The 13,315-nt window shown below is 43.3% G+C and overlaps 1 protein-coding gene across 1 annotated transcript in view; it reads left to right on the top strand.

Annotated features, from left to right (window-relative positions):
* The window catches only part of LOC115149633 (rho guanine nucleotide exchange factor 12), a 138,482-nt gene extending 134,321 nt beyond the window's left edge, over positions 1 to 4,161 (top strand). The window contains exons 39-40 of the mRNA XM_029692584.1: positions 784 to 856; positions 2,359 to 4,161. Of these exons, the coding sequence (XP_029548444.1) occupies positions 784 to 856; positions 2,359 to 2,369 (84 nt within the window). The 3' untranslated portion in view covers positions 2,370 to 4,161. The remainder of the gene's footprint in view (positions 1 to 783; positions 857 to 2,358) is intronic.
* Positions 4,162 to 13,315: the final 9,154 nt, after the last annotated feature.

Genomic DNA, 13,315 nt, shown 5'->3' with positions numbered 1-13,315 from the left:
TAGAATCTCAAGACTTCCTTAATATTAGAGATTGGGCACTAGCTCTTGTTAAGAGACGCACACCTCCCCCTTGAGCTTACCCGATGCTGCCGTTCTGTTCTGCCGATGCATAGAGAAAACAGCTAATTGTTTATTATCCATATCCTTGTCTAGCCATGTTTCTGAGAAACATAGGATATTACAGTTCTTCAGGTCCCGTTGATAGGATAGTCTCAAATGGAGTTCGTCCAGTTTGTTCTCCAGTGATTGATTGTACAATAGCCAATAGAAAAGAGAGTGGAGGTTGTTTATTTACTCACCGCCGCAGTTTTATTATGGTGCCCGCACGTCGGTCACTATATTGCCGTCTCTTTCTCTTCCGAGTGTCGGGTATTAGGGCCTAGTCGGGGTGAGCAGTATGTCCTGCGCTGCCGACCTGTTGAAGTAGAAATCTTCATCCGAATCGAGGTTAGCAATCACTCTTCTGATGTCCAGAAGTTATTTTCGGTCATAGGAAACAATGGCAGAAACATTATGTGAAAAAAATTATTTCAAAAAAAGTTATCAGCGCAAAAAAAAAAAGAGCCCATAAAGCATCTACTATACATTCCAGAACTTCATGGTACCAGAAATGTATGAGAAGCGCTTTAAGTAAAGTCATTCAAATTCTTAATTTCAGTCCCTCATGCTTTTGCCCATACTATTAAATGTTTCTATTCATCCATTCATTCATCCATCCACACACTAATTTTATCCATCGCTTCTGTTCTACCAGAGATAAGTTTGTCAACAATTTATTTTCAGGAAGTGGAAGCCAAGTATAATGAACTGCGCCAAAGGCTGAGTGAAACAGCTACTGACACAGAGGAGAACAAAGGTACTGTGAATTACTGATATTGCGTCCCATATAGCACCCTATAACCTTTAATAGTGCACTATTTTTGACCAGGTCCCATAAGGCTTTATAGGGAATAGGGTGCCATTTGGGACACACACTGATACTTTACTGATCATGAACAGATACAAGAGTAGTTTGCATGCACAAGATGCTTGAAAGGGCTTTTGTAATACATGCGCATAGATATCTTGTGCTCCACCAATGCATTGTAATTTCTGCAAGCATTGAAGTTTGAGTAAACCATACACACGGGACAACAAACAGAATACGTATCACAACTTGTAACTAGATTTGTTGTTGGATACCCTACATTTATACAACGGGTGGGTCTAATCCTGAATGCTGATTTTGTTAAAAGCACATCATAGCCGGTGTCTATTCCACAAGTTACCCCCAGCTAAAACTATGGCATTAAAATGCTTATTTCCTCTGTTCCATCTGACTGCGCCATCCGCTGTCTCATCAGCTCAGGCAGGGAAGTTATAAACTTGATCTCCACTATAAAAAGCATCTAGACATTATCTCACATTTCTTTTAGACTAACATTTAGTTTAACAGCGGAGATTTGTATAAACCTTGCTGTCTGTCTCCGACGTTTGCAACATTGTTTTAATATTAAAATTTGATCTCCAACTGTCACATAGTAATGAACATGTCGGAAGTCGGGACCGACAGGCAGCGTTTCTCAGCCAGTCGAAATCATGAATCAGCTGGCATAGTTTTTATGGATATATACAAAGAAATGTCAATTGAAAAAAGGTCAAACGAAATGAAGTGCAGCTAGTTTGCAGTCTTTCCAGCTTCAGTTTGAAGTGACTGTGTTAGCTGTGTTGTTGGCTAGCTCCTCTTAACAACAGTGTCCTGACGGGAGAGCACATTTTCTATGTCAGGAAAAATGTGCCTCATTAGCTCATTGTTATGGATGTATCCAAATAAATGTCACTTGAAAACAGCTTAAACAAATGCAGCTACTGTTGTTATTCTTTCTGCACTGTTTGACGTGACTGTAAGTTAGCCGTAGTTGGCTAGCTAGCAAGCAAGGGATTAGAACGTTGCTAGCCAGTATGGCAATGGAACATTTAGAATTAACGACTGGGTCGCGTCCTTAGATACAGAACAAAAAGACTGAACGACTGGACCGCGTCTCTAGCAACCCTAGATTTGTGTTGTGGAAGGATGATATAGTGTAAAAAATCATGTTTACAATGAAAATGTCAATAATTATTTGAATATGTTGGTAACCCATTGTATAAAAGTGATAATGCCCTCAAAACCGGTGTTTGGAGGATATATTGGCACGGTTTGGCGGCACTCAACTCGGGCCTAACACCCGTGCCAATATATCCTCCAAACACTGGCTTCTCGGGCAATTTCACTTAAATATGTTTTGTGGTCAGATATCAAAGAGCAAAACAAGATGAGGAAAGCAAATTGGAAATATGTTTTCACTATTTCTCTCTTTGTTTTCTGTCTCTCTTCAGATGAGAGTTAGTGGTGACAGAGCCCCTAATCCTCCACCACAAGAGAACAAAATAGTGACATTGACAGGGAGGGGGACACCTGGTCACCTCTCCCTGTCCTCTTGGTGCCCCCCACCTCACCCCCTCACCCCTCCAATGCTGCTTTGACCTAAAGAGGAGACTGAGACACCCCGCAGGCCCTCCCAGGCACACACAGCAATCAGGGAGGAACGCTACAACTCTCCACAGCCTTCTCACAAGGACCATTGGACTATACCCCCCTCAACCACCAGATCTTTTTTTCCTCCTGTGGATAAGTGTCATCTTCCCATTGCTCGCATGCATTGGGCCTTCGGAACTCATCACTTTCAATTTATCCAGCCGGGTCCAGAAACACAACTGTACGTGATGCTATAGTCCAACTTAAAGCACCCCCGTGTGGTGGCTAATGCTTTGGGCCTAAAGGATCATGTACCATAGCAAAGGCATACCAAAGTGAGAAGTGTGCAGAAGATCCGCTAGAACAAAACATTTTAAGTTTAGAGAATGGTCATTGAGATTTTAATCAGTGGTTTTTACTTAACTTCAAAACATAATAGTATGTTAAGTTAGCCCACCATCATGCCTATAATGACGTTCTGGAGTGAATCTTAACTTTCACTTAAAATGTTCCCTTCGGTATGTATAGATGTGGAAGACTATTGGAAGTGGAAGTTAGGATTATCCCCTTAAGAGGTCCTCAAGTAATTTATTGGATCTCAAGAAAAACAAGCAGTTCTCCAAAAAAAGGGAAAATGTTGTGCATCTCAAGAAAAAGGACCAGTTCGGTCTGCTAGATAGGTCTACTTTGCCAACCCAGTGAAATACTGTTAGTAGTTAGTAAGAGCAATTTTTCTTAATCTTTCAGTGTGGCTGTATCTCCTCTGGCTGGCATTAGTGGCACTTTGGAAGCACGTGTGATATAGCAAAATACGAGAGGACAGTCCGTCGTTCCTGTTATTGACTTTCCCCTGAAGTAATGTGGTATTCATCCATTCCTAATTGACAGTGACCCTCTTAGATCGGGGGAACATCCCCCCGAGCTATGTGCCCAGTTGCTGTATACCTTCCCTTTTCTCTGTTTTTGGAACTCCAAACTCTGTGTTACTGTACATCATCCTTTGGCTACAAGCTACTGAGGAACTCTTCACTCACAAATTTAGCTTCTGGGGTGAGAGCACAGACCTCTGTGATTTCATGGTTGGATTGAGAAAGTACTGGCACAACAAATACTGTATATTCATTTCACTCCAATGTTAGCCCAGCTGGAAGAATGTTTAAATATAAAGTTGTGGCTTGGATTCTTGGATGGAAACAAAGAAGTGAACATAAAAGAAGAGCGACTTGTATTGACTTTTAAATATAAAAGAAATACAATAATGACCAACACTGCGTCTCTTAAAGTAAGAGCAATCTTCACATTTCCTTGGTTTTGTTGTTTTTTTCCTTCTGCTTTCTACATCATACAATCATGTATTATTTTAACAGAAACTACTAAAACATTAGAAAAAATAAGACTGCAAAGTATCCCTAAAATATTAATGTAATCTGTATTTGTATTATTTTTGTCTAGACTTTATTATATTATTATGAGCACTATTAATATGGTCACTGCCTCTGAAAACGTAAATAGTTATTTTTAGATGAGCGATTTAAATTTGACTGATCTATTGTTTAAAATGAAGGGAAAGATTGCAAAATGTCTTCATTTTATTTCAGTCTATGTTACTGGGTGGAGGGAGGGAAATATGAGTTGGAAATATGATTAAAGAAGCTGGCTGGAAACACTGATGGTGGAGTATTATTCTCTGGGCTTGGATGCGAAAATACTGCAGCATATTTTGGTATACCTTCTTGTTTCACATGTTTATCTTTCATTTTATTCGCAATGCAATGAGACCACACATATTGCCCAAATACTCGTTAAAGACACTTAAAAGGGAATTTCAGTATTTCACAACTTAGGCCAGAATTCAATCTGATCGCGCTGTCAGCTATACGGCTTTTAAAGGCAATGTTCCCGTGTTCACGGAGACGGCATTCACAGTAACACTGCATATGTTGGCTCAATCAGAAATTACATTTAAATAGCCGACAAAGCATGATCGGATTGAATCCTGGCCTTAATGTTATGTGATTCCTCACCCTGAAAGTATTTTACACAGACTATTTTTCAAGGTATGCCAGGGTTCTTTCAGATCTGATCCCATAAGATCCCCAAAATTTTTGTTAACAGCACAAGTGTGTATTAGAAAGGGGAGTCTCAGTCAGCCGCTTTGGAATTTATATATTTTGAGCAAGTAAATTCAAACTTCGTTGAGCTCTTTTTTTTTTTAGAATACGCCCAAACAGAGCCCTGTAGTCCTACATGTGTTGATTGATTTATTTATTTATGGATTTTATTGGGAAAAAAGATGCACCGAGTACAACTGAGGGGGTAACACGTTAAAGCGAAATTCACTTGTCTACAACATGGTCCTGTAACGTCTGCTTCCGACTCACACTCTCAAACACATAGGTCCCCTGTATGCAGCTCCCTCTCCAGATCCCAATCATCTGAATTCTGATCACCTGTTCACACACCTGTATGTCATTATCAAACACTATTTAGTTCAGTTCTTTGCAGCCCATCATTGTGAGGTATTGTTTGTTTTGTGGCACACTTCTATTCAAAGCTCTGTTTTTCCCGTAATTGAATCCTCCCGTGTATGATAGTTTTTGCCTGCCTCACTAACGAAGCCTTTTTGCCTATTCCCTGCCTGTACTTTAGCCTATTGGATTTCCTGTTATCAACCTATTGCCTGATCTCCCGGACTACGTTACTAGCCTTTTTCCTGCCTGTACTGTTGCCTTTTTGGACCCCATGTGTATGACCTTCTGCCTGCCCCTGGACTCAGCTACCTGCACCCTCCTGTGGTCCTTTACAATAAACACCTGCTGCGCCCTGTGCTTGAAACCAGCTCTCTGTTTCCCATCGTGTTCATTACAGAATACCTCACCAAAAAACAACAGGTGGATTCAGCCTCGCTCCAGCTATGTCTAGCCTGACAGGAGGAACGAATCGATGAACTCCGACCTCCTTCGCCAGTCCATTCCTGCGTCACCGATATCAGGTGCCACAGCCTCCTCTCGTTCATCTCCCCCATATCCATGTCTAATAATTACGATGGCTCCCCAGGGAAATGTCAAGGATTTCTCATGCAACGTAACCTGTACATAGACCATCACCCTGCTGACTTCACCTCAGACAAAGACAGGGTGGACTTCGTCATCTCCCGACTCACAGGCAAAGCTCTGGATTGGGTCACAGCCCTGCGGACCGCTCAAAGTTCTAATCTGTCCTCTGATTCACGTTTCCACGCCCTCTTCAAGGAGGTGTTCGACCATTCAGTTTCAGGTCGTCACACCGGGGACCAGTTATGTGAGCTGCGACAGGGCCGTCGCTCCACCACTGAGTATGCCCTTGAGTTCCGAACCATGGCTGCCTGCAGAGGATGGAGTGAACCAGCTCTCCTTACGGTCTACCGGACTGAACCTATTGCCTGATCTCCCAGATGACGTTACTGTTGCCTTCTTGGACCCCCTGTGTATGACCTTCTGCCTGCCCCTGGACCCAGCTACCTGCCTCCTCCTGTGGTCCTTTACAATAAACACCTGCTGCGCCCTGTGCTTGAAACCAGCTCTCTGTCTCCCATCGTGTTCATTACAGGTCCCTGATGGAATACAGACAAAACACAAGAAAAAAAACAGTGCAAGACCGCATCATACAGCATAGAATAAATTAACAAAGAAGAGAAAGTCCTTATCTCATCTCCTGGACTCTAATATATCCTTATCAACAATACTATAACAGCTAAGATTGTCTCTGGGCCAGACCTCTGCCTGCACCTTTCTGATTTGGGCCCCCGAGTGGCGCAGCTGTCTAAGGCACTGCATCTCAGTGCTAGAGGCGTCACTACAGACCATGGTTCGATTCCAGGCTATATCACAACCGGTCCGTGATTGGGAGTCCCATAGGTCGGCGCACAATTGGCCCAGCGTCGTCCGGGTTTGGCCAGGGTAGGCCGTCATTGTAAATAAGAATTTGTTCTTACTTGCCTAGTTAAATAAAAAAAATACAATGTAGCGGAGACAAATGCCTGTCAGTGACCAGAGACCTTTATAAAACGGTAAAGTAAAGTGCTTAGATTTGGTGGAAAATGCCACGTGCTGTATATGTGAACATGTTTGACAACCTTTGGACAGTGTTATAATATAGATGTAGTTCAAATGAAATGTTACAGATCAAACTGGATATTTCTATTAGGGTTAGGGCTGCTACAATCGATCTGTTTAAAGAGATTGAAAATGCTTAAGATCCCGTTCAAATTCGTAACAAAAAAACATTCAGGATGTAACATATACTGGATGTAATTTTCTTTTTTTTGATCTGATAGTGTTGGCAGAGGAAGGGGTGTCGCCATATACATAAAGAGCAACTAACATGTTTCTGTATCTTTTACCACCTTAGTCCCTAAGCAATTTGAATGTCTAGTCCTAAATGTGTAATAATGCCCATTTGACACTAGTGAGAATTTAGGCATCCTTTTGTGCTCTTAACAAATTGTCTGACCTGCTGTCTAACTATGCTAAATTCGAATTATTAGTAGTGTGTGATCTTAATCTGGATTGGTTGATGCCCGTATCTGATGTGCTGAAAGATATTTATACTGAGGTAAATCTAACTCCGCTGATAACCAACTCACCCCAACTTCAAACACCCTGAGAAATCTACTCTCTTAGATATTATTCTAACAAATACCGCTCATAAATTTACAGCCAATGGGATAATTGCCAATGAGTTCAGTGACTATTGTCCCGTTGCCTGTATAAAACGTGTTAAACTACCTAAATCTTGCTCATGCATTATTACAGAGACCTTTTCATTTTAATGAGCAAAATGTTTTTGTCTGAGCTGAGGTCGATTGACTGGTGGGTTGTATCAATGACTCGGATCAGGCTCTTAATCGTTTATTTCCCTGTTTAACTCTGTGGCAGATAAATATGCTCTCGGGTGAAAAACAGATCTAATCCTTGGTTCACACATTGTCTGTGAAATTACAGCAAAGAAATGTAGTTTGGGCTATGGCTGACTGATTCTACATTTGATTGGCAGTCCTTCAGACAATTGAGAAATAAATGTCCATCTCTGGTTAGAAAAGCAAAATCAGCATTTCTTGAATTGTGTATCGGATCGTGGTGGTTATCAATGTTCCCTCAAATTCTGTTGAGCACAAACTTCAACAAAAATTCTGGGAAACTTCCGGTGTTTTTTACTGTGATCTCTGAGGCTGTACCCGCTTTAAGGGAAACATTGATAGTGTTAACTAAGGTGAAAACTCTAGAAAGTTGAGTGAAGTTCAATCTCATGCTACTCTGAGGGGGCTGATATTTTTTCTGCATGGCAGTTTGTGGTAATCCAGCTAACTTCTGGAAAGTGGTCAAATCTTTGAAACAAAACTCCACCCCCTTATTGACACAGCTGGTTTTGACAGCCTTTGGTCCCATACAATGGAAGTATGTGGTACTTTAATTGCCATTTTGTTTCAGCTGGCCACCTATTTGAAAGAGTAATCTCTGAGAGTCCTCTAGTGCATCATTCTCTACAATCTGTTCTGGGCTGACTGACACATACTTTATTTTCATTTCAACCATTGGTGTCTGATGTACTAAGTGCTTTGCTAAAGATTGATGTTAAAAACAAAATGCATTTGGGGCTGATTCACTTAATCCCGTTTTACTGCAGAACCATTGACCTACAGTGAGTTTACAAAACATTAGGAATACCTTCCTAATATGGAGTTGCACCCCCTTTTCCCTTCAGAACACCCTCAATTTGTTGGGGCATAGACTCTACAAGGTGTCGAAAGCATTCCACATGGATGCTGACCCATGTTGACTCCAATGCTTCCCACATTTGTCATGTTGGCTGGATGTCCTTTGGGTGGTGGACCATTCTTGATACTCACAGGAAACTGTTGAGCGTGAAAAGCCCAGCGTTGCAGTTCTTGACACTCAAACCGGGGCACCTGGCACCGACTACCATACCCCGCTCAAAGGCACTTAAATATTTTGTCTTGCCCATTCACCCTCTGAATGGGACACATGAACAATCCATGTCTCAAGGCTTAAAAAATCCTTCTTTAACCCGTCTCCTCCCCTTCATCTACACTGATTGAAGTGGATTTAACAAGGGATCATAGCTTTCACCTGGATTCACCTGGTCAGTGTGTCATGGAAAGAGCAGGTGTTCTTAATGATTAGGAGATCTTTCTGACTTAAATAACTACCATCCAATTTCCAAATTAATTTTGCCTCTCAAGTTTTAGAACTAGATTGCAGTTGTTTCGATTGATTGTAGTGGTTTATTTGTTGAAATTGTTGTGTTGAGGTTGTGCCTTGTGGTTGTTTTTTTTGTAATGTACATTTTCGTTCTGTTTGAGAGAAAATGTTTGTACTCAGGGCACTATTGGGCTACCCTGAGTAAATAAAAGTTCATTTTTAAAAAAGTATTTCATAAAGCCCTTCTTACGTAAGCACTTATCAAAGTGCTTTAAAATAATCTGGTCTAGACCCCACATAGCAAGCAAACCAGTAAATATTTGAAAAGCTGCATTTCAGTGTTTCTTTTCCAAGGACAGATATGGCAAAGACCAAAAATAGCTAAAAGATTTCCGACACACACACTGAGCTACAGTATAGTGCCACTTGAAAGTGATAAAATCATATGCTTTAATTTGTTCAAGCAATTAGAGAATTATTATGCTGCCCTCAATAATGTCTTGTCATACCTGCTTGGTTGGTATGTGACCAACCCAATGTCACACCCCTCTCCCAAAAGCTGGGTGTTGGCCTTGCCTGTAAACCGGTGTAAAATGGGTAGTTCTGAGCACTCTTGGCTTAGTCTAGTCCAGGTCTGCCTTCCCCTCTGTTTCCATCACCATGATTACCCTCATCCTGGTCTGCATTTGTCTCAGCCTGGCGTTGGACACCGAGGCTCAGAAACCGAAGCATTGCAGTGATTACACAACTGAATAATTTCAAATATTTATCTGGAAAACCAGAAACGGTGACGCAGCAGTCTAACTGCATTACTACAGATCCTGGTTCGATACCGGGCTGTGTTGCAGCCTGTCGTGACCGGGAGACCCATGAGGTGACACCCAGCGTCGTACAGGTTAGGGGAGGGTTTAGCCGGCCGTAATGTCCTTGTCCCATCGCGCTCCAGCGCCTCCTGTGGCGGGCCAGGCGCATGCACTCTGACACTGTCGCCAGGTGTACAGTGTTTGATTCAACTAATTCTTATTTAGTAACTGGTTCCACAGCCTTTTTTTAGTTTACTGAACTTAAAATGTTTAGTTGGCCCAAACTTAGCTCCAACTTGAGAGAACTTAGGTTTGGGACACCCACATGTTCAATTAGTGCTTTTAACATAATGGTTTCAACATATTTGACACAAGTTTTGATGTACATTGTGCTTGTTCATTTATACACTTATTATTCAACATGTCCTCACCTGGGATTGGAACTCACAACCTTTTGGTTCATGGCATACTTATCTTCCTGCTACCATGTGTAATGATGTGCGCTGAGAGTCGGGAAGCAAGTTCAGGGCATGAGTGTTTTTAATAATAAATAAATGAAACATCATACAAGACACACAGACAGGAAACAATGACGCCTGGGGAAGGAACCAAAGGGAGTGACATATATAGGGAAGGTAATCAAGGAAGTGACGGAGTCCAGGTGAGCGATGACACGCAGGTGCGTGTAACGATGGTGACAGGTGTGCGCCATAACAAGCAGCCTGGTGACCTAGAGGCCGGAGAGGGACAACACGTGACACCATGTACATTTTCCAGGCCCTATTTAATGTGGAGGATCCCTTAACAGACATACTGTAGTGGACTTCCATCAGTCCTGGAAGAAAAAATCCTACTCAAACACATCAGATAATACTGTGTTCCATAAAGTGGAATAGACACCTAAAGTAAACAAACCCAGAGCCCCTTTCTGTTAATCTTATCAATTCAACCTGTTGCATTAATTTAGTGAAAATAAAAACCTGTTTTAACAAATCTAGGGCCTACAAAAAGTTGGCCCCCCTCAGCACAATATTCAATCAGCTCAATATTCAATACTAAAACATTCACTTTAAGTACTTGACACTGTTCCACGTAATGGAAGCAGATAATCATTTTTAATGACATTACCTTCCTGCTTCAATTTACTGGTGTTACCTAAACTACTAAACCAAGCAACAAGAATCAGAAACTGTCAAAGAACGTTTCTCATACCTCTACTTCAAATGTCCCATTGTCCGCTTGCTTTCAATCGCAGCTAGTCTTTTTACAATCTCAACGCTCAATCCCTCAACTCATCATGAAACCTTAGCTTTTCAAATGATTAAAATATTGCATCATTAGAGTGCTATCAACAACAAAAAAACACTAACGTTACCATTCACATACTGCCAACACTCATTGAGTTTACATCAACCCTCCTTATCAATGTCTTCGTCGTTATCATCCGTCGTAAAGTTGGAAAATAAAAGAAACCAAACCATGATTCTCTCCTTACTAGAAGGCAATGTTTTCATTGTAGTCTACCCTAACAATATTACTCTATATTTTTAATACAAACCTCTGCTGGATATTCCCTTTCTGCTTCACACTTATTAAACGTCTATTTTAAGATGAACCTGTAATGTGCCAATTGAAAATCTAGAGATTCTCACATTTCTTTTAGACTAACATTTCGTTTTCAACAGCAGAGATTTGTATAAACCTTGCTCTCTGTCTCTCTGACACTTCCAACATTGTTTCAATATTCAAATTTGATCTCCAGCTGTTGCATACATTTACATTTAAGTCATTTAGCAGACGCTCTTATCCAGAGCGACTTACAAATTGGTGCATTCACCTTAAGATATCCAGTGGAACAACCACTTTACAATAGTGCATCTAAATCTTTTGGGGGGTGGGGTAGAAGGATTACTTTATCCTATCCCAGGTATTCCTTAAAGAGGTGGGGTTTCAGGTGTCTCCGGAAGGTGGTGATTGACTCCGCTGTCCTGGCGTCGTGAGGGAGCTTGTTCCACCATTGGGGTGCCAGAGCAGCGAACAGTTTTGACTGGGCTGAGCGGGAGCTGTGCTTCCTCAGAGGTAGGGAGGCGAGCAGGCCAGAGGTGGATGAACGCAGTGCCCTTGTTTGGGTGTAGGGCCTGATCAGAGCCTGAAGGTACGGAGGTGCCGTTCCCCTCACAGCTCCGTAGGCAAGCACCATGGACTTGTAGCGGATGCGAGCTTCAACTGGAAGCCAGTGGAGAGAGCGGAGGAGCGGGGTGACGTGAGAGAACTTGGGAAGGTTGAACACCAGACGGGCTGAGGCGTTCTGGATGAGTTGTAGGGGTTTAATGGCACAGGCAGGGAGCCCAGCCAACAGCGAGTTGCAGTAATCCAGACGGGAGATGACAAGTGCCTGGACTAGGACCTGCGCCGCTTCCTGTGTGAGGCAGGGTCGTACTCTGCGAATGTTGTAGAGCATGAACCTACAGGATCGGGTCACCGCCTTGATGTTAGTGGAGAACGACAGGGTGTTGTCCAGGGTCACGCCAAGGTTCTTAGCACTCTGGGAGGAGGACACAAGGGAGTTGTCAACCGTGATGGCGAGATCATGGAACGGGCAGTCCTTCCCTGGGAGGAGGAGCAGCTCCGTCTTGCCGAGGTTCAGCTTGAGGTGGTGAGCCGTCATCCACACTGATATGTCTGCCAGACATGCAGAGATGCGATTCGCCACCTGGTTATCAGAAGGGGGAAAGGAGAAGATTAATTGTGTGTCGTCTGCGTAGCAATGATAGGAGAGACCATGTGAGGATATGACCGAGCCAAGTGACTTGGTGTATAGTGAGAATAGGAGAGGGCCTAGAACAGAGCCCTGGGGGACACCAGTGGTGAGAGCACGTGGTGCGGAGACAGATTCTCGCCACGCAACCTGGTAGGAGCGACCTGTCAGGTAGGACGCAATCCAAGCGTGGGCCGCGCCGGAGATGCCCAGCTCGGAGAGGGTGGAGAGGAGGATCTGATGGTTCACGGTATCAAAGGCAGCAGATAGGTCTAGAAGGATGAGAGCAGAGGAGAGAGAGTTAGCTTTAGCAGTGCGGAGAGCCTCCGTGACACAGAGAAGAGCAGTCTCAGTTGAATGCCCAGTCTTGAAACCTGACTGATTAGGATCAAGAAGGTCATTCTGAGAGAGATAGCAGGAGAGCTGGCCAAGGACGGCACGTTCAAGAGTTTTGGAGAGAAAAGAAAGAAGGGATACTGGTCTGTAGTTGTTGATATCGGAGGGATCGAGTGTAGGTTTTTTCAGAAGGGGTGCAACTCTCGCTCTCTTGAAGACGGAAGGGACGTAGCCAGCGGTCAAGGATGAGTTGATGAGCGAGGTGAGGTAGGGGAGAAGGTCTCCGGAAATGGTCTGGAGAAGAGAGGAGGGGATAGGGTCAAGCGGGCAGGTTGTTGGGCGGCCGGCCGTCACAAGACGCGAGATTTCATCTGGAGAGAGAGGGGAGAAAGAGGTCAAAGCACAGGGTATGGCAGTGTGAGCAGGACCAGCGGTGTCGTTTGGCTTAGCAAACGAGGATCGGATGTCATCAGCCTTCTTTTCAAAATGGTTGACGAAGTCATCCGCAGAGAGAGAGGAGGGGGGGAGGGGGAGGAGGATTCAGGAGGGAGGAGAAGGTAGCAAAGAGCTTCCTAGGGTTAGAGGCAGATGCTTGGAATTTAGAGTGGTAGAAAGTGGCTTTAGCAGCAGAGACAGAAGAGGAAAATGTAGAGAGGAGGGCGTGAAAGGATGCCAGGTCCGCAGGGAGGCGAGTTTTCCTCCATTTCCGCTCGGCTGCCCG

Source organism: Salmo trutta, chromosome 15 (assembly GCF_901001165.1).
Source record: "Salmo trutta chromosome 15, fSalTru1.1, whole genome shotgun sequence".
Taxonomy (NCBI): Eukaryota; Metazoa; Chordata; class Actinopteri; order Salmoniformes; family Salmonidae; genus Salmo; species Salmo trutta.
The sequence above is the reverse complement of the archived record's forward strand: the minus strand, read 5'-3'. Positions and strand labels throughout refer to the sequence as shown.